The sequence below is a fragment of the Propithecus coquereli genome, unplaced genomic scaffold (assembly GCF_000956105.1).
Source record: "Propithecus coquereli isolate 6110/MARCELLA unplaced genomic scaffold, Pcoq_1.0 Scaffold163, whole genome shotgun sequence".
Taxonomy (NCBI): domain Eukaryota; kingdom Metazoa; phylum Chordata; class Mammalia; order Primates; family Indriidae; genus Propithecus; species Propithecus coquereli.
Genome location: NW_012140858.1, coordinates 3,031,075 through 3,051,827, shown reverse-complemented (window position 1 = coordinate 3,051,827; position 20,753 = coordinate 3,031,075). Strand labels below are relative to the sequence as shown.

Sequence of the window (20,753 nt, the reverse complement as noted above, 5' to 3'; positions counted from 1 at the left end):
AGAGCACTGTTTTTGGACCAGTCAGAAGAGGTGTTTACCGTTCGGGGCAGTGGTGGGAGAGGTGCAAATGAGCTACAGCACAGGAAAGGGCTTGGGGATCAGGAAAACGCTCTGTAGGACACTACCGAGTACCGCAGCCTTCCTCCTGAGCCCTCCACCGCCTTAGCCCGTTCTCTAACGGCCCCTTCTCGCAGGGACACCCAACCCTTCCGCGCTCCCTGACACAGTGAGCTGAGACCCCGAGCTCTGTACCGTGGAGGAGGCCCGTGAGGAAGCCATGCCGGGCTCTGGAGCCGCCAAGCCCCGGCGAAAGCCGAGCTCTTCGTTTCAGACCCGCCACCGCGCGCCCAGCAAAGCGGAACTGCGTCACCGACCGGAAGTGAGCTCAAAGCCGTCGCCGCGCCCAGGGCGGTGCGGAGCATGATGGGAGTCGTAGTAAGAGTCTAGTCGCATCGAGAGGCATGCTCCGAAGAGCCTCTAAGTAAAGCTCGCGGTAGACGAGGTCTGCAAAGAGAGAGGGTCAGAGCAGTCTGGGAAGTGTAGTCCAGTTGCGTTGGCAATAGCTACGTGGTGGGAGTCGAGGTTCCAGGAAGGGGCTGAGCAGGCTTGAAAAGAGGTAGGTGCTTGGCTCCGGGCTTGGCTCCGGGCTGAAGTCTGGAGTAAATCAAGGGCTTCTGGGGCCGCCTCTCCGCCGTGAGCCTACGGGAGCCTTTACAGGAGCTGAGGATCGTGTTGCCATGGAAACCTTCGCCCGGCACCTGAGGTGGCGGCCTGGAGCTGGGGGAGGAGGGTTGTTCTTCTTCGCGGTCCGGAAGTCCTCCCAGGGGCTCCCTCTGAGCTGGGTGCATTTGCAGTGGATTTGGGCTGCGGCGAGAGATTAAGCTCGAAGAGCCCTCTAGCGCCAAAGTACAGTAAAGACCCGTCGGAGGAGGCGGCCTGATTTTGTTGCTGTTCGTTTTGTTTTGTTGTCTTCAGCTCGGTCTTTGTAACAGATTGAGAGGGAGGTGATGGATCGGAAGGTGTCAGGTAACTCTCTGCACGGCCCTGTGCTCTGCTGGGTGCTGGGTCGTCAGAAATGAACAGGACAGGGTTTTTACTCCCATGTGGGTGTGGGAGAGATATCCTCAACAGTGCATAAAATGAAAATGAACGTTACATAACAATTTATATATCGTGGTTTCATTTATGGAAAAAAATTATATATTTTTATAGTTTCATTACAATTATCAGAAATACAGACATCCAATTAATAATACAGAATTTTCTACTTTACACAATCATATAGTGTTGGATCTTTTAAAATAAAAATAACTATTACTTTTATAATGTGAAAAAATAATCTCATTGTGAGTAAAAAATAATTGGAAAACTTCAAAAGGGAGAATATTGTGAACCACTCTAGCTCCAAACCAATGCCAGAACAATGTTCATTCTCCAGAAGACAAATGGAATCAATTTGAATCCAAATGCACACTGAATTTCTGGTTAAATCACTAATTCATGGAAGAAAAACTGTACAAAAAGTTGTAAGTAAAAGACTCTTTGGATGATTCTAAAGATCTAAAGATGCAAGTTTAAGAAATGAATTTTTTTTTCCTTTTGAGACAGGGTCTCCCTCTGTCACCCAGGCTGGAGTGTGTACGTAGCTCACTGTAGCCTCAAACTCCCGGGCTCATGCAATCCTCCCTTCTCACCCTCCCACAGTGCTAGGATTACAGGTGTGAGCCATCATGCCTGGCCTGCAAAATTTTTTGACATTACAAAAAGGGTGATATTTAAGTTTAGGAAGGTATTCATTACAGAAAATTGGAGCATCAAAGGTAAAGATGGGCTCACAATTTACATCTTACCAGAGGTTATATTAATATTTCCTGCTTCGATTCCCGCTTTAAGTCCTTCTTTTCCCAAAATCCCAGACTCTCCTTTGGCCAGACGTTCCCTCTCCTTCTCTTCCAAACTTCCATAATAGATGTGTGGTTTCTTTACAACAGGAGCGACTAAGTCATCAGGTGCTTTAGTTTTGGCTGCCTGCTAAATATCAAAGACTTGGATTAACCTAAGGCTTAATCTTAGCAAATTTACTGGGCATCCCCAAAGGATGAAGCTCATCCCAAGCTTCAATCCTATTTCCTCCCCAAGTGAAAAGATAACCTAGACACCAGCTAAGATGTTTTTCACTGATTTGTGGGGTTGGAGGGAGGATGTTTCAGTCCCTCAATCACCTAAGTTTGGTAGATAGGGAGTAAGAGATTGATAAAACTAGTATCATTCTCTTGGTGACTTTTATATCAAAGGTTTGCTTTCAAACATGTTTTTACTCCATTCTGTTGGAAGTGCGGCCTCTTCCTTTGTTTTATGATACTTCTAGGGTTGCTGCTCATCACTGGGAAAGACCAAAGATAACTGAAATAACCAAAGCTGTGCTAAGGGGGAACAAGTCACATAGTTACTAGTCTATACATTTCAAACATTTTCAGACCTGAGGCTGTAAAAGGAGGCCTCATAATTTCGAGGTCTGACAAAGACATCAATTTTGGCCAAGGCATTTCCCATTTCAGAGCACTGTTTTTGGACCAGTCGGAAGAGGTGTTTACCGTTCGGGGCAGTGGTGGGAGAGGTGCAAATGAGCTACAGCACAGGAAAGGGCTTGGGGATCAGGAAAACGCTCTGTAGGACACTACCGAGTACCGCAGCCTTCCTCCTGAGCCCTCCACCGCCTTAGCCCGTTCTCTAACGGCCCCTTCTCGCAGGGACACCCAACCCTTCCGCGCTCCCTGACACAGTGAGCTGAGACCCCGAGCTCTGTACCGTGGAGGAGGCCCGTGAGGAAGCCATGCCGGGCTCTGGAGCCGCCAAGCCCCGGCGAAAGCCGAGCTCTTGGTTTCAGACCCGCCACCGCGCGCCCAGCAAAGCGGAACTGCGTCACCGACCGGAAGTGAGCTCAAAGCCGTCGCCGCGCCCAGGGCGGTGCGGAGCATGATGGGAGTCGTAGTAAGAGTCTAGTCGCATCGAGAGGCATGCTCCGAAGAGCCTCTAAGTAAAGCTCGCGGTAGACGAGGTCTGCAAAGAGAGAGGGTCAGAGCAGTCTGGGAAGTGTAGTCCAGTTGCGTTGGCAATAGCTACGTGGTGGGAGTCGAGGTTCCAGGAAGGGGCTGAGCAGGCTTGAAAAGAGGTAGGTGCTTGGCTCCGGGCTTGGCTCCGGGCTGAAGTCTGGAGTAAATCAAGGGCTTCTGGGGCCGCCTCTCCGCCGTGAGCCTACGGGAGCCTTTACAGGAGCTGAGGATCGTGTTGCCATGGAAACCTTCGCCCAGCACCTGAGGTGGCGGCCTGGAGCTGGGGGAGGAGGGTTGTTCTTCTTCGCGGTCCGGAAGTCCTCCCAGGGGCTCCCTCTGAGCTGGGTGCATTTGCAGTGGATTTGGGCTGCGGCGAGAGATTAAGCTCGAAGAGCCCTCTAGCGCCAAAGTACAGTAAAGACCCGTCGGAGGCGGCCTGATTTTGTTGCTGTTCGTTTTGTTTTGTTGTCTTCAGCTCGGTCTTTGTAACAGATTGAGAGGGAGGTGATGGATCGGAAGGTGTCAGGTAACTCTCTGCACGGCCCTGTGCTCTGCTGGGTGCTGGGTCGTCAGAAATGAACAGGACAGGGTTTTTACTCCCATGTGGGTGTGGGAGATTCTCAAAATGTTGATGTTTGCGGAGATGGCCAGACTCCCATTCAACCCTCCAGAACAATTACAATAATAATAGCTGTTACTTATTGAGCGTTTATTAAATGCCAGTTTGTGTTCCAGGGCTTACTCTGCATTGCGTCATTCAGTCCATATGTCAACAGAGTACAGATAAGGAAAGTAAGGTCTAGTGAGCAATGAAATTATTAACAATTGTGCAAGATCAGTGATGTAGTGGGATTAAAACCTCTGTCCTTTCTCCTCCAGAGCCAGCACTTTTAACCGTTACTCTTTACTGCTTCTTAGTAGCGAGGTTTTCACAGTTTGCAGAAAAATTAAAATGCATGGAAGATTTTTTTTTTTTTCTTTTTCAAGTATGCCTCCCTTACCCCATTTAGAACTTTGGCTTTCTCTACCATTTGTCTACATTGGAATCTGGTAGAAGATAGTATATGATGTAGTAGGTTGAAATGTAATATGCCAGTGTTTTGTGTTTTTTTTTCTTCAGCATTTTATGTTGATAATATCACCTGTGTCTGTCCCAAGCATCATGGGAGAAGGAAATATTTCTGCCTTTGTATACTTCACACTCCCTATTTTCATCTTAGAAACTGTAATAATAATTTATATCTGCACATACTTTTAAAAAGCTTTCACTTATATCATTCTCATTTAATCTTCACCATGTTGAATTGACCTATGTATAATTTTTATAGGAGTCCAACAGTATTATCAGAACTGAGACAGCTGGGCTTGATTTCTTTATCTGTAAAATAGTGATAATTTTGCCAGCTTCACAGGGTTTTTGTGTTAAAATAAGAGGGTAAAGAATAAGAATGGAAAATCCTAGCACAGTGCTCAAGAAAAGTTCATTGTACTGTCTGTATTTGGGTCTCTTATTCGACAGGCATTTACTGGCTGCTTGTTATAGATACACTCTACTGGATGCTGCAGAAAATATAAAGATGGTGCCAACACAACTGAGTATGGGGAGCTGTGTTTTCTCAAAAAAATGGTTTTTATTAACACAGTATTACCTTGGGATTTCAGACTGTAGAGTACTCTCTTGGGCCTCTTTTTGCATTTGTTCTTTATGCCTGTCTTTTAGAAGTCAACTAAGACATCATTTCCTCCAGGAAGCCTTGCCTGACATCCCTGTCTACCCCACACTCAGCCCGGACCGGATTTGGTGCCTGTGTAATGCCAATGCATTACCCTCATCAGAGTTCTTATTACACTATATCACAATTTTCTCATTGTTTTCCCCACAGATTGGGACTGTGCCTTTTAACTGTAGCTGGAGCACAAGAAGTGTTTGTCTAATGAATGACTTATCCATCTAGGACCTATTTCGACCCGCAGGATAATCCTGTGAACTGGTGAGTTAGAGAGAGTTTTCATGAGACTTAGCAAACTGATCTTAGCATTCCAGAGTGATCACAAATCTCTGACAAATTCTCATGTATAAATTTAATGGTTTGCCTACTCTCCCCCTAACTATACTGAATTAAGATGTGATAATTAACTTTATTCTTTTAGCTAGAATGTCTCTTTGCCTGTGACTAGAGTATGAGATTAGAGTGATTGTTGCCTAGATTTCTCTCTTATAGGCACCTGGCTATTTTAAGTTCTTACAGAAAGAGTTTTTTGGAATTACAGAGTTGTGGATCTCCATCATATAATAAAATGCAACAATCATATACCTAAAGACTTTAGAAGTCTATATGTAAATCCAAATGAGTTTTTTATACTCTCATTCACTTTAGTATGCGTGCTTATAAATTGATCTTATGTTTGTAGCTGAAATTTATCACGTCCAGTGTTTTCTCCTCTATGCCATTTTTAACAGCTAATAGTTCATTGCGTGTGGCCCTTAGTATTGATTTCAGCATGCTACGAAGAAAACCAACACGCCTAGAGCTAAAGCTTGATGACATTGAAGAGTTTGAGAGCATTCGAAAAGACCTAGAGGTAAGAATACAAGCCTTCAAACCGTTAGGAATATTTAAAACAAAACTCTAACTTCTTTTTTCTTTCTTTCTTTCTTTTTTTTTTGTTATTTACTATCAGCTGAAAGAATTAACTCTAACTTCTCAACTCTAGACTTTTAAACCAACAGTTTATTTGAAATCGCTATTTGGATGCTTTACAGGCATCTCACACTTAATGTGTTAGTTTCCTATGGCTGCCATGACAAAGTGCCACCAACTTGGTGGCTTAAGACAACAGAAATTTATTCTTTCACAGTTTTATAGGCCAGAAATCTGAAATCAGTATCACTGGGCTGAAATCAAGGTGTCAGCAGGGTGACACTCCCTCTGGAGGCTCCGGAGAATCCATTCCTTGGCTCTTTTAGCTCCTGGTGGCTGTGGGCATTCCTTGACTTGTGGCCATATCACTCCATGCATCCATGGTCATGTTGCCTTCTCCTCTTCTGTGTGTGAAATCTCCCTCTGCCTCCCTCTTATATATGAGATTGCTTTTAGGGCCTACCTGAATAATCTGGGATAATCCCCTTATTGCAAGACCCTTAATTTAATCACATCTGCAAAGACCCTTTTTGCATATAAAGCAACGTTTATAGGTTCCAGAAATTAGGAACTGATAGCTTTGGGTGCCAATATCTAGCCTACTATACTTTAACATGTTAAAAAAGAAAACAAAACAAAAACTCGTGATTTCCCCCTCAAACCAGACATCGTCCCATTTTCCTCTAGTGTTCCCCATTTCGGTATCTACCCAGTTGCTCAGGCCAGAAACGTGGCAGTCATTCTTGAGTTTTCCCTTTCCCTCCCGCTTTGTGTTCAGTCTATCTGCGAATCCTTTGATTCTGCCACCAGACTGTGTCTAGAATCTCCCCATCCCTTTTCATCTCCACTGTTACCGCCCTACTTCAAGTAACCATCTCTCCCGGTTAATTTCTGTCTCTTCAATTCATTCTCCATCAGGTATCTAGAATGATCTCTGAAAATTTTCAGATCATGTCATTCCCCTGTTTAAAACTCCTCATTGGCTTCCTGCACTTAGAATAAAATCTGAATTCCTTACCGTGGCCTGCAAGATTTTGGATGTTCTAGCCTCTCTCCAGTTTCACCTCCTGCCACCCTTTGCTTTGCCTTTTATACCGCAGCCATACTGGCTTCCTTTCATTTCCTTGAACGTACCAAAATATTCATTACTTCCTCAGCCTTTGCACATATTATTCCTTCTGTCTAGAATGCTCCCCCTTTCTTCCAGTCATATTTAAATGTCACCTCCTCAGTCTGAGAGGCCTCTTTTGACCCTGTCCAAGTTAGGTGTGTCATTCCTATCCATGCTGCATCCATCTCATTAGGCTTTCACAAAGCACTATATTTTTTTTAACAGCATTTATTATAATTTGCAATTATTTATTATAAAATCATAGCATTTATTATAATTTGCAATTATTTATTATAAAATCATGTACATTAGGAACCTTGATTGCAGAAATCATGTCTGTCTTCTTCACCTTTGAGTTCCCAGTATCTAGCATGTAGTAGGAGCTCAATATGTATTTTGTTTTTTTTTTCTTTAGAGAGAGGGTCTCACTTTCTTACCTAGGCCATAGTGCAGTGGTACAATCATAGCTCACGGCGGCCTGGACACTTCTGGGCTCGAGCGATCCTGCCTCAGCCTCCTAAGTAGCTAGGACTACAGGTGTGCACCACCATGCCTGGCTAATCTTTCTAAAAAATTTTTCTGTAGAGACAAGGTCTTGCTATGTTGCCCAGGCTGGTCTCAAACTCCTGGCCTCGAGTGATCCTCCCTCCATGTCCTCCCAAAGTGTTGGGATTACAGGTGCGAGCCACTGCACCTGGCCTCAATACATATTTTTAAGTGTGGCCTTACCACATAGTATTAGATGTCTATTACTAAGACTTAAATTCTTCAGTGGCCTTCAGAATAAATTCCAAATTCCCTAGCATAGCATTCAAGGCCCTTTGTGACCTGGTCCTTGCTTATCTCTCCACTTTATCTTCCGTTGCCAAGTTATCTTTAACTTTAACCTCAGTTACTGTACACACTGTATTCCATTTGCCCAAAAAGCCCTTTCCCTTTCTTTGCCAGGCCGACTCTTACTCATCTTTTGACTCAGCTCCTTCGAGCCTCCAGTGGGATTGGATTCAACCTCCTCCTGTGCTGCCCTCTCTAATAAGTACTGTCACTCTCTGTTATAATTATCTGTATTTCTGTTTTCCCCTGCTGGGCCTGAAGCTCCTTGAAGGCAGGGGTGAGTGTATTCATCCTGCATCTGTTCCCTGAGATACCAGGCCCAAAGGAGGACTCAGTACAAGTCTGTTTTCATTTGCTGTTCTAGTAGATGTTTTGTACCATATGGCAGAGGACGTTACATTTTGCATGCATTCATGAACATGGTGGTTTTATCATATATTGTATATGCTTCATGATAAGACTGATAGCTTAGATTTCTTTCGCCCCTTCTTCATCCCAGTAGAGTTTAGTGTTCTCTAAGCACCATCATTTTTTGCTTCTTAAAAACGCATATTGGCCGGGCGCAGTGGCTCACGCCTGTAATCCTAGCACTCTGGGAGGCCAAAGCGGGCGGATCGTTTGAGCTCAGGAGTTCGAGACCAGCCTGAGCAAGAGCGAGACCCCGTCTATACCAAAAAATATATATAGAAAAAATTAGCCGGGCATGGTGGCACATGCCTGTAGTCCCAGCTACTCAGGAGGCTGAGGCAGGAGGATCGCTTGAGCCCAGGAGTCTGAGGTTGCTGTGAGCTAGACTGACGCCACAGCACTCTAGCCCGGGCAACATAGTGAGACTCTGTCTCAAAAAAAAAAAAAAAAAAACAAAAAAAAACCATATTGAGGTTGGGTACAGTGGCTCATGCCTGTAATCATAGCACTCTGGGAGGCCAAGGCGGGAGGGATCACTTGAGATCAGTAGTTCAAGACCAGCCTGAGCAAGAGCGAGACCCTGTCTTTACCAAAAATAGAAAAAATAAGCCAAGCATGTTGGCAGGCGCCTATAGTCCCAGCTACTGGAGAGGCTGAGGCAGAAGAATCACTTGAGCCCAGGAGTTTGAGATTGCAGTGAGCTATGATGATGCCACTGCACTCTACCCAGGGCGACAGAGTGAGACTCTGTCTCAGAAAAAACAAAAACAAAAACAAAACCACATATTGATAGTGTGTTATTAAGGATGAGCTTTAAGTATGGTTTAAACTTCACTTGTAACCGGTGTCATAAAAGTTAGCATACTGAATTTAGGCTTTGCAGAGTCAGCTCACCATTGAGTTAGTCTTTCCATAAAAGGCAATTATCTAGTGGGTTTGACCTGTTTTAGAGTAACTTAGGAAGGAGGGAAAGTCATACCCTAAGCTAAAATGAAACCAGTAGAAAACTGGTATATTTCATTTTTTACCAAAATTAGTTTGATTAGACTACCATGACTAGATTCTGAAACAGCACTTGTTCATAGTGGGAAGCCTTTTAAATGATTTCATTCTATTTGGATATTTTCAGAATGATGAGCCCTTTGCCTTGTAGAACTTGTTTTCACAAAGGTGTTTGGGTAGAACTTTCTAATGTCACATATTAGTAGTGTAGACTAACTACAGAGTAATCAGGAAGATCATTATATTTGTAACATAGAAGGTAATACCTTATTTGATTCACTGTAATACTTCGATGTTGGCATTTAAATGCTCACAGTTGAGCAGTAAGTGATGAAGAATGGTGGTAATTTCAGTGATTAGAATAGTTGAGCCATTCTTCTAATAAGGAACAACAGTTAAAATAACTGTTCATTCTCTTAGAGAAAGTTATCATCTTTATAGTCAGGTAGTGGTCATTATAGGATAAGTGTTAGTCTCTTCTTAAAAATAAAGTAAGACATACTTTGTGAATTCTGTAGTCACTGTTACGGAAAACAAAAGGAAGCCTCAAAACTCAGACCTTTTGATAGCAAAACCTTCTAGTATTACTTTCAATCTCATGGGATCAGTCAGGTTATAGATTTTTGGTGGTTATTGTTTTACCACTCACTTTATTTTTCCATTTACTCTTTTAAATAATACATTTGCTGAAATATCCTTCGCTTTCCCTTGTCGCTGACTCTTACGTATCTTTCCAGTTGCAGCTTCCTGCTTTGAACCTCCACCACCACTCCCCCAACTCCTCTTCTTTGTGTCTCTCTGGCAGTGTGGGCTTCCCTCTGTCATAGCCCTGTAATTGTCTATTTGCCTATTTCCCTATTAAACTGTGACATCCTGGAAGGTAGGGATGATACCTTTATCTTCATTGTGCCCCTAACTATCCTAAAACTTGGATAACAGTTTATTGTTCTTTAGACTCTAAACCTATCTTTTACCCCATGCCTAGTACATGGTAGGTGCTAAATAAACATTTGCTAATTGAAAGAATGTTGCCTTAATCCTAAAACTTTTATACTTTCAGACGCGAAAGAAACAGAAGGAAGATGTGGAAGTCGTAGGAGGCAGTGATGGAGAAGGAGCCGCTGGGGTCAGCAGTGACCCCAAGAGCCGGGAACAAATGATTAATGATCGAATTGGTTATAAACCCCAACCCAAGCCCAACGATCGCTCATCTCAATTTGGAAGTTTTGAATTTTAGAGATGGATTATCTTGCATGTCAGAGCCCTGGAATGGAATCAAATGATGGCAGAAGTACAAACCAGATCTAGAGAATTGAGTGCTCACAGTCAAGCAGAATGTTTTACCTTCTGCAGAGAGAAATTCTTTTGCATGGGTTCACTGATGCTTAACTTTCACTCTAAGCTGGAATCCAAACTCTGGTTTGTCTCTGGAAAATTTAACTCTGTAAAACTTACCTGATTTTTGTTTTTAAAAATAAATATATTTTTGGAAAAATGTGAGGCATTCTTAATGAAGTATAGTAACACTCTTAACCCCCAGACTTTAAAAGGCAATTGCTACAGAAGTAACATCATTCTTCCCATCTTCATTAAAAGACCCTAAGCACAGAACACTTCCAGTTGATCCCTGCCACTTTCATTTAACTCATTTATTCAACAAGCATTTATAGGGTGCCTACCACTGCCAATCAACAAAGATCCCTGACCTTGTGGAGATTAAATTCTAGTGATTTTGTGTAAATCTAAAGAAGTTATAGGTGCCAGATGTTTACAGAATGGCTTTTTTTTTTTTTTTCGAGACAGAGTCTGGCTCCATTGCCCAGGCTAGAGTGCTGTGGCATCAGCCTAGCTCACAGCAACCTCAAACTCCTGGGCTCAAGCAATCCTTCTGCCTCAGCCTCCCAAGTAGCTGGGACTACAGGCATGCGCCACCATGCCTGGCTAATTTTTTCTATATATTTTTAGCTGTCCAAGTAATTTCTTTCTATTTTTTAGTAGAGACGGGGTCTGTCTCTTGCTCAGGCTGGTCTCGAACTCCTGAGCTCAAACGTTCCGCCCGCCCGGCCTCCCAGAGTGCTAGGATTACAGGCGTGAGCCACCGCTCCCGGCCTGCAGAATGGCTTTATAGCTAGTTTGGGTACAACTTTGGGAGGACAAGCAATGGAAGGAAACAAGAAGAATGCTCTTAACAGTATTACCATCATTCCAATATTTCTTCCTTTCTCAATTTGCCTAAGTTTTCCTAGCAGGAACCAATCTGAGTGGCAGCTTAGAGGATAATTTTGAATCTTGCCCTATTACTTTCACTTTAATTCAACTATAGGGAACCACCAGCTGTGGTAGTAAGAACCTCTTGAATCATCTATTCTAAAGAGACCTCTTAGCAGGATTTTACCTAGGCTTTTTGGAGTAGTTGAAGTCTGAATAAAAAGAATGTGGGAGAGGCAGGGATAGAAGGGAATAGTTTCCCTTCTTGCTCCAGACATTCTCAGAAAACCTTTGTTCTTCCAGTTTAATCTGGGACCTTCAACTCTGTTACTGTCTTAAAAAATCTTGAGTCAGGCTCCTGGTAGGGAAATCAAGTTATGTTATCTTGAAGCCTGCAAAGCCCTTACGGAAGAGCTAACAGTCTGATTTCTGAATGCATGCTACTAAACTTTCTTACTACATTGCTTTCTTAGTCTTCCACAGCTAAATCTAGGAAAGTAGGGGTATCGGGTTGAGTGAGAAGGTGCTGTTTTCAGGAAATTTCCATGCTATTTTATTTATAGAGAAGAGACAATTGCTAGATCAGTAGAAAAGAGCTTATTGAATCTGTAAACTGTTTTTGGCACAACTGAAATCACATGCATTGAGTCTGTATTTCTTAGGTACTACTGTACTAAGAAGTAGTAGAAATACTACTTCTGTTCATTTCTGGATTACCCAAACTCAGGAAGTTGGTCACGTGCTTGTCAAGAGATACTAACTTTATCTAGAAGAATGTACCTTTCATTTTCCTGAAAGCTAGAGTAATAATAACCAGTATATAATAATAAAAAAATCACGATAGCTTGGATGCCTATTTTGTGCCTGCTGTCTTATACATATTGCTCTTAATTCAAATAGGTGCTATATTGCCTTTTTATAAATGAGAAAACTAAAATATGTTTTTTTAAAAATTTTTTTTCTCTTTAAAAATTATTTTTAATTATGGGTGCATAATAGTTGTATATCTTTATAGGGTACATGTGATGTTTTGATACAGGCATACAATATGAATTAATCAAATCAGGGTAATTGGGGTATCCGTCACCTCAGGCATTTAACTTTTTCTGTGTTAGGAACATTCCAATTCCACTCTTAGTTATTTTAAAGTATACCCTAACTTGTTGATTATAGTCATTTTGTTGTGCTGTGAAGTATTGTTCATTCTAACTATATTTTTGCACCCATTAACCATCCCCACTTTATCCTCCCCCCACCCCAGTCTGGTAACTGTCATTCTACTCTCTATCTCCATGAGATCAATTGTTTTTAATATTTTGCTCCCATCTATGAGTGACAACACATGAGATTTGTCTTTCTGTCCTGGGCTTATTTCACTTAACATAATGTTCTCTAGTTCCATCCATGTTGTTGCAAATAGCAGGATTTCATTCTTTTTTGTGGCTATGTAATACCCCATTGTATGTATGTACGACAATTTCTTTATCAATTCATCTGTTGATGGACACTTAGGTTGATTCCGTATCTTGGCTATTGTGAATAGTGCTGCAGCAAACATGGGAGTGCAGATACCTTTTGGATAGACTGAATTCCCATCCTTTGGATATATACCAGCAGTGGGATTGCTGGGTCACATGGTAGTTCTGTAATATTATCAGTTTTCTGAGGAATCTCCGTAATGTTTTCCGTAGCGGTTGCACTCATTAACGTTCTCACCAACAGTGTACTAGGTTCTCCTTTCTCCACATCCTCGCCAGCATTCATTATTGGGCTTAGGGATTTTTAGAATAACTTTTCCTAAGGTCACACTGCTAGTAAGTAGTAGAGCCAGGATTCAAACCCATGGACTCCAAAGGCCATGCTCAACATATTACACTAAGGAAGAGACTAGGAGTGGTGTTAATTGGCAAGATGCCCACTGGAGCATAGTGGGAAGAGCAAATAACACCAGCACCCTGGCATTACCAAAGCGGTAGGCAGGGTCAGGTCTCCAGGTTTGCCAGTGAACTTCCCGGAGGCCCAACTCAGAACCTCTTGCCTGACAGAATAAACACAGGGAAGGGATTATGAGGTGACAAAAAATAGCTTTTAAATTCAGGAATCTCCAGCCAGATGAGGTCCACAGGGGAAAAAAAAGAATAAATTTCAAGAATCCTTGGTATACTGAAATATCTGCAGACCATGAAGACTCTGACTCCTATGCAAAAGTTCACGTGGATCTTCTGGTATATACTAGCTCATCATTTTGAGCAGAGTAGGAGAGTGAGATGAAAACATAAAGGGATCATACCACCTAAAAGACTTTGAGATTTTAAAAACTGATGGTAATGGCTGGACTGTGTGCAGACTATGAGGAGACTAGCTTATTCTGACATCACTCTGGGTGGAAAAATATGCATAGAATCACAAAATCAAAATATTTATTTTGTTCTTTTGCACATGACGCTGTTAAAACATTCCTACTACAGCAATACTGCTCTCCAGGAGCTTACAATCTAAAATAGTCGACATTAATTGTAGACCCAGTGATTAAGGCATTACATCAAACGCAGTCTTTGTATCTTTAGATGTATCTTCTGAAGAAGCAGCTGGAGGGCAGGTTCAAAATTAAATGACATGAAAGTGTACCCCCTGCCCCTCCCTCCCAGCTCCTTATAAGGAACCCCTTGTGACTAGAACTCAAGACCAGTACCCATAGCCTGAAAGGGAATTCCAGACAACCCTACCATAGTAGTGAAGAAACCTTAATTTCTAATCCCCTGGTGGACGCAGTGAGGATTCCCTGTTTGTGGGCAATGGGGGTGCTGAGTGTTCCTCCATCATAAACTGGAGACAGCACCTAAGATTCCACAACTCTGAGGAGGGTACTAGGTTTCCCTTTACCCAGCTTTATACAAGTTCCAGTGGGGCAATTGCTTCTTTTTTGTTTGTTTGTTTTGTTTATTTTTGAGAAAGAGTCTCACTCTGTTGTCCTGGGTAGACTGTAGTGGCATCATCACAGCTCATGGCAACCTCAAACTCCTGGGCTCAAGTAATCCTCCTACCTCAGCCTCCCGAGTAGCTACAGGCACACGCCACCATGCTTGGCTAATTTTTTCTATTTTTGGTAGAGGCCAATTTTTTTTTTTTAATTTATTTTTTATTTTTTGGTAAAGACAGGGTCTCGCTTTTGCCCAGGCTGGTCTCGAACTCCTGACCTCAAGTGATCCTTCCACCTCAGCCTCCCAGAGTGCTAGGATTACAGGCGTGAGCCACCATACCCAGCTGGGGCAATTGCTTCTTAAAGCATGCTTAAGGTTTCCAACAGGTTTATAAATACCAACTTTTGGTTGGTATTTATATCTGCAGCATAGCAATGTCCACTCCATCAGGACTGCTAGGGAGATTTAATAAACTAGACATATGAGATAAAAGACTGAAAGACAGAAAGGGACAGCAGAGTAAGAGGCCAAAGAGATGGGGATACAGTCTTCCAACAGATGTGAACAGGGAAGGAGGAAATGAGAAGTTTGAATTGAAAAGGAACAAAGAAGCCAGGCATTAAATATCAAATGAACAGGGAAACAAATGAAAGTCAATGATATCATGATATTATCATAATCCAAGAGCTCAAGTAAGATGGAATTTAAGCTTTAACTTTTTTCTCCTTCACTGGCTTCATCCTTAGCAATCTAGTCCAAGAATCCCTGAAATTCAGGTTTTTCAGGAAATTATCTCTATCCTGAATACCTAAAGACCTATCCCAAACTGATGTTTCTCTCTGAGTTTCAAATTCATAGCACTTTGTCTTAATTGGCCTTGATTTTATCTTACTGATAAGGTCCTGTTTCTGGAAGGGTACTCTACAGCAGTTCATGCTGAGATTTCTAGAGAGCATCAGAGTCACTACTAAACATTGATTCTTATTTATATCTCATGGTTTTATTATTCCTTGGCTTCTGAGACAACAGGCTATTTAAAAAAAAAAAAATTTGTGGAGATGAGGTCTCAATATGTTGCCCAGGCTAGTCTCAGACTCCTGGCCTCAAGTGATCCTCTCACTTTGGCCTCCCACAGTGCTGGGATTACAGGTGTGAGCCACCGTGCCTGGCCAACAATAGGCTATTTATACCTTAACGTTGGACTCTGTCAGTACCTGTCATTCACTCTGCTCATGCTAAGTATCATTGCAAGGGGATGAAATGAGAGAGAAGCACAAAGCTCTAAATGTTGGTTCATGGATTTTAACCTCTACCGGTAGGCTCATAACCCTCTCTTGGTTCAAAGCCATACAAGTACACATTCCTTGCTCTCCAATATTTAACTGGCACCCATAGAGAAAGTACAAACTTCAACAGGATAGTACTGTTTTGTGTCCTCCACTCTGAGGCACAGTTGGATCTAGCACCAAGGAGGGCAGGATTTAACAGACCAGCAAAGGAAGACTCCCTTTACAGAGGTAGTTTGGACTGCCATGTAGACGAACAACTGAACAGAATAAAAATCCAATGTGATTCTTCATTGAGAAATGAAGTTTCGGCCACTTGTGATCTAATTAAGCCCCTCAGAGTAACAAAGACCGTCACGTGGAGAATGAGGGTCTGCCTGGGATGGGCATGGATGTGAAGAAAATCTGGCCATCAGCAAACCACACCCTCAGTCTCTCCAAAGAGAAAGCTGGACCTTTGCCCTTCTGGACCATGACTGGTGGATTTACACTGCAGATCAAAGGTCTCTCTCAACATTCAAACTACTCAGAAGAAAACACAGGTCTTTAAAAATAAGGACTAGTGATTTCATATAGGCTAGTGAAAATACTCTGGCTACAGCTCTTTGTGCATGTGCGCGTGGGCACACATATACACAGCTGGAGCTGAATAAATGTGGAATGATTAAGTATTGATCAGCAGCATTTACTAAGTGAGTTAAGCCCAGACATACCACCCACCAGACAGCAATTCAAATGCCCATGCCCAATATCAGGTAACCCACCCCACCAGGTGATACTTTCTTAGTTTAAAGCACAGATTCTCAAAGTGTGGTCCTCGGACCATCAGCAGGAGCATCATCTGGGAACTTAGAAATGCCAGTTTTGGCACTATGTGGTGAGGCCTGGCAACTAGTGTTTTAACAAGCCCTCCAAGTGATTGTGACATATGCTAAAATTTGAAAATCACTGGCATAGAGGCAGACATGTGAAAACAATAATGGGAAAAAATAATTCAAACTCTTTTGTTTCATTCAGCTGGGATAAACCAAGGTACCAAGTCAAAGTAAAATGCCAGTGGTTTTATTTTAAAATATCTATTTCTATTTTCTCAAATTGATTGTCTTTTTTTTTTTTTGACTGGCGAGTTCATTCTAATCAAAATGTTAAGTGGAAACACAAGTTGATGAGTTAGCCATCCAAGAATACACACTCTGCAAGCTCTAGGCCTGTATTGAGTCTCATACCAGCCCTCTGCACACTACAAAGATTTCGGTGCAACACATCACACCTAGAGAAAGGCACAATGTATTTCCCATTCATTAAGCCCAAGGACAGGACCTTATTTTCTAATGTTAAGTTTGAGTTCTGGGTTTAGTTGGGCAAGAATTTCCCTCAGCTGCCATTAATCCTGGGTGAAATTAATCTCTTTCCATCACTGACCCAGGGGAAAAAACCCACCAAATTCACTTACTGTCTGTTTAAAAAAAATCCAGAAGATTAAAAAAGGAAGCAGATGATCAAGTCATTGAATAGAAAACTACCTGGATTAGACAAGAACATATAACTTAGATCTAGAATGATGGGGGAGGAAAAGACATCTCATGGGTGGCTTCTCCTCAAGAGATATGGGAATCTCAGCTTATTAGAAAAAAGTTTGGGAGGTTACCACTTTAGCTCAGAGACTGTAAACTAAACCTCTGTTGAGCGGGGGTGGGGGTGGTGGTGTGTGTGTGTGTGTGTGTGTGTAAAGAGACAGGAGCAAGAAGGGATGATTGGAGCAGGAATCACATCTTCTAGTCTCGAACTGCTTCCCACTGCAATCGGTAAGGCCACGCCACGGAGTTTGACGTTAATGGCAATGTTCTGTGATGTCCACTACCACTGCCTTCTTCCAGCTGAAGAGAAAGTATCCCATACCAGCCCCTGCTGCTACGGCAATGCAGAGGTACCCATTGTAGGTCATGAAGATGAGCATGAGGAAGTAGCTGATGACCACCTGGATGATATGCAGCACTGTCTGCAGGAGGTGGGGAAAGCTCAGCATCTGTTGCCTGGAGAGTAAACAGGGACACAACAATTAGGAACTCCAAGGAGCTCTGCAGATCAGGAGAAAGGGGATACAGCTGTTGCCATGAGCTCAGCTGTAACTAGACTGTCTCAAAGCCACCCTGGCAACTCATGGGTACTTGTGTATATGTATATTGTCTATCGGTCCCTGGAAATGAAACAGCATAGGGCTGTCAGGTTTATAAGCACTGGCCAGATAGGGTTATATGCTAGTGGGAGGAACCCTCTTCCAGAGGAGGAGAAAGGGACGAGGAGTAATCCCAACTTATCGCCTCCTTAGATCCTGAAAGGGAAGCCCTAAACTCTCCCGCACCCATTTGCCTGAGCATTTACACGCCTTCCACCTTTGCAAAGTTCACATTCTGCGAAAATGGAAATAGAATTGAGGGTCGGGTGGTGTAGTAGAAATGACTTAATTAGGGACCAGGAGACCTGGTTACTCATCTCCAGATAGGTCACAACTTTTTGGAGCCTCAACAGGCTCCCCATTACAATGGGAACAAATAATACTGTTTGCTTGAAAACAGGATGTTGGTCTATAGGATTTCTTAAGGTCCAATCTAGTTTTGAGACCTACATTTTAATTAAAACTGAATCTCAAAAGGCTTTTGCCTATCTATGGGAAAAACCAATAATCATCCAAATACTTTCTTAGAACACAGAAATCTGTACAGTCTTACATTGTAAACAAAATAAGGATAGAACTGGCTAGGTAGAACTTTTTATAGAAAGGAATCCATTGCACTCTGCCATTGTTTTACACCTTGACCTGACTTTCTTAACTTATTTGTTATTATTTTGGCAAATATTTTAAAATACAGATCCCTCATTTACTTTTTTGCAAAGCAACCAACACTCATAACTCAGAACATTCACATTTGCAGAAGAGTTCCTATCACTCCTCCTTTGGCCTGCTGATGACCCACGACCCCAAACCTCCAAAGACAGTTTTGATCAAGGTCATACAGAATCATTAACTCAGAAAGAAGGCTGCTGCTAATAAAATAGCTGCTTTGCTGCTTAATTAATCCAACTCTCTAGAACTTCATCTGGATCTGTTAAATCTTCTTACCCAACAGTTTTGTGAGTCTCCATAAGGATGGTGCCATTTGGTCCTGGGACAGGCATGGAATTGTACCGAATGCTGACTTGTGACTTACGCAGCAGGCTCTCTCGGGCTATCTTGAGTCCTTCATAGAACATTGCCAGTAAAAACACTGCCACAAAAGCTCCAGCCATTTCTAAGTAAGGAAGGAAAAGATGGTGTGCTGTCAAACGTGCAAAATCATTAGCCAGTATGCTGTCCAGCTAGAGAGACACATAGAAAAAAATGCTACTCTCAGTTTCTGAAGACATTGTATTGTTACCTCTTCACTTGCCCAGGTAGAAGAACAGCTAAGATAGTGAACACCATTGCCTCTGCTGAAGAACATATTTACTTTCTGATTAAGGTAAGAAAAATCATCTGAACAACAGTAACATTTTGGTCTGACAGCTTGATGGCATTAAATTAGCTTTGTTATGTTGAAACAACGTAGAATATGGAAAAAGGGGAATAAGAACAACTTAGTTTTAAAAGTGCTGACTACATGTCTTGAATAGGTATTTCATTTCTAAATCTTTCACACTGTGAAATACTGGTAATACTTGACATAAATTCAAATTGCTAATTTAACATACTACCTGAACTAAATGCTCTCCTTAGTCCCCAAACTAACTTTGTGGATCTAAAGATATACCAAGTACCTAAAGCAGTCCAACTGACTATTGAGCTTGGGCGATTGCAATTTAAAGTATACCAATAGAGGATAATAGACACAAAGAGATGGGTGATCACGTGCCCTAAAACTAGGAGTGACTCTAAGATGGCCATGCCAAGAACTGGGAAGGACATGGGCCATAGTTTGGTAGACCAAAAGAACACTGTTCCAGGCAGCTCTAGAAGGTCTGGGTCCTCGTCCTACCTCTGGCAGACTAATTCTTTGTGACTTAGGGCAAGTCATTTCACTATTTGAGGCTTAATTTATCTGTAAAATAGAAGGATTGTACTAGATCAAAAGTTTTTAACTGAGGGTTATTTTGTGGGATTTGAACTTGACTGTAGTCTTTTGTCCAGGACCAATAACTTATTGAACAAGGAAACACTCTGGAAAAGCATGAAAGGAAATGGATTGCAAAATACTTCTATCTGATATCTAAATTATTTTTCAGAGTGCCAAAACATACACATTATTTAAGGGAGGTTTACCAGAGGACCAAAAAAAGTATTGTGTATCATACCTTCTGGGTAGGAAGTAGGAACCAAGAAAGTTATGTATCATGACCATAGTGATTCAGTAACTAGGATGGAAAGAGGTGCTGGGTTTCCAAATTCTTTGTCACTTGTCTCTCATGTGACTGTCACCTTCAAACAACACCTGATAGCTTACTCACCTCCAGCTGTATTGATCACCAAACCGGAAAACAATAGTTCCACATTTTTAAAGCCAAAGTAGAAGGTCATAGGCTGCCAGAAAACCAAAAGTCAGTTAGAAATGAATGAAAATCCTAAATGAGAATTTCAGGCAAAGAAGCTTAGAACATTTAAAAGTAGTAGGTCTGGATAACAAGCTAGGAAGAGACATTCACTGAGGCCTTCACCCTCACTCTAGCATCACTACCACAGGGACCAAGCATGGGTACTCTCCTAGACCCCCACCATCAACTTTTGTCTTTTTCTCTTTTCCACACAAAGCATAAAGACCAGAACTTAATTTAGAAAAGAGTCAATTTTAAAAGAAGGGACTACAGAAGGAAAAACCTTAGAATCCTGATTCTGGTATGATTTCTGTAAGTAACTTGCCATATGATCTTGGGCAAATCATTTGACTTGTTTGGGTCTGCTTTAGTTTTCCTCATTGGTAAACTGATTTTTAAAGATAATAACCTTCTAGTGCTAAAATTCCATATTCCATTCCTTCTTTTATTTTTTAGAAACAGGGTCTGGCTGTGTCACCCAGGCTGGAATGCAGTGGCATGATCACAGCTCACTACAATCTTGAAATCCTGGGTTCAAGCAATCCTCCCACCTCAGCCTCCTGAGTAGCTAGGACTACAGGCATGTACCACCACATCAGGCTAATTTTTAAATTTTTTTGTAGAGACGGGGTCTTGCTATGTTGCCCAGGCTGGTCCCAAACTCCTGGCCTCAAGCGATCCTCTCAACTCAGCTTCCCAAATTGCTGGGATTATAGGAATGA

At 42.1% G+C, this 20,753-nt stretch overlaps 3 protein-coding genes across 8 annotated transcripts in view; 1 reads left to right on the top strand and 2 right to left on the bottom strand.

Moving 5' to 3' along the window:
- The window catches only part of PRPF4 (pre-mRNA processing factor 4), a 17,139-nt gene extending 14,199 nt beyond the window's left edge, over positions 1-2,940 (bottom strand). The window contains exons 1-2 of the mRNA XM_012641177.1: positions 2,809-2,940; positions 1,851-2,028 (exon numbers count right to left, since the gene is read on the bottom strand). Coding sequence (XP_012496631.1) covers positions 1,851-2,028; positions 2,809-2,835 — 205 coding nt within the window. The 5' untranslated portion in view covers positions 2,836-2,940. The remainder of the gene's footprint in view (positions 1-1,850; positions 2,029-2,808) is intronic.
- On the top strand, positions 442-10,545 carry CDC26 (cell division cycle 26). 6 transcript variants are annotated; one of them, XM_012641185.1, is made up of 4 exons: positions 442-616; positions 4,937-5,044; positions 5,515-5,636; positions 10,111-10,545. In XM_012641185.1, the coding sequence occupies exons 3-4, from the start codon at positions 5,556-5,558 to the stop codon at positions 10,285-10,287; spliced, it is 258 nt and encodes an 85-aa protein (XP_012496639.1). In that variant the 5' UTR covers positions 442-616; positions 4,937-5,044; positions 5,515-5,555; the 3' UTR covers positions 10,288-10,545. The 6 variants fall into 6 exon arrangements, with proteins under 6 accessions (XP_012496639.1, XP_012496633.1, XP_012496637.1 ...); XM_012641179.1 differs by having other exon boundaries at positions 601-616; positions 5,543-5,636; XM_012641183.1 differs by lacking the exon at positions 442-616 and adding an exon at positions 630-763 and having other exon boundaries at positions 5,543-5,636.
- Positions 10,546-15,307: 4,762 nt separating this feature from the next.
- SLC31A1 (solute carrier family 31 (copper transporter), member 1) lies at positions 15,308-20,036 on the bottom strand. Its single transcript, XM_012641126.1, has 3 exons — positions 19,948-20,036; positions 18,587-18,755; positions 15,308-17,498 (listed from the first exon to the last, which is right to left on the bottom strand). Exons 1-3 carry the CDS (start codon positions 20,015-20,017, stop codon positions 17,297-17,299), a joined length of 441 nt encoding a protein of 146 aa, XP_012496580.1. The 5' UTR covers positions 20,018-20,036; the 3' UTR covers positions 15,308-17,296.
- Positions 20,037-20,753: the final 717 nt, after the last annotated feature.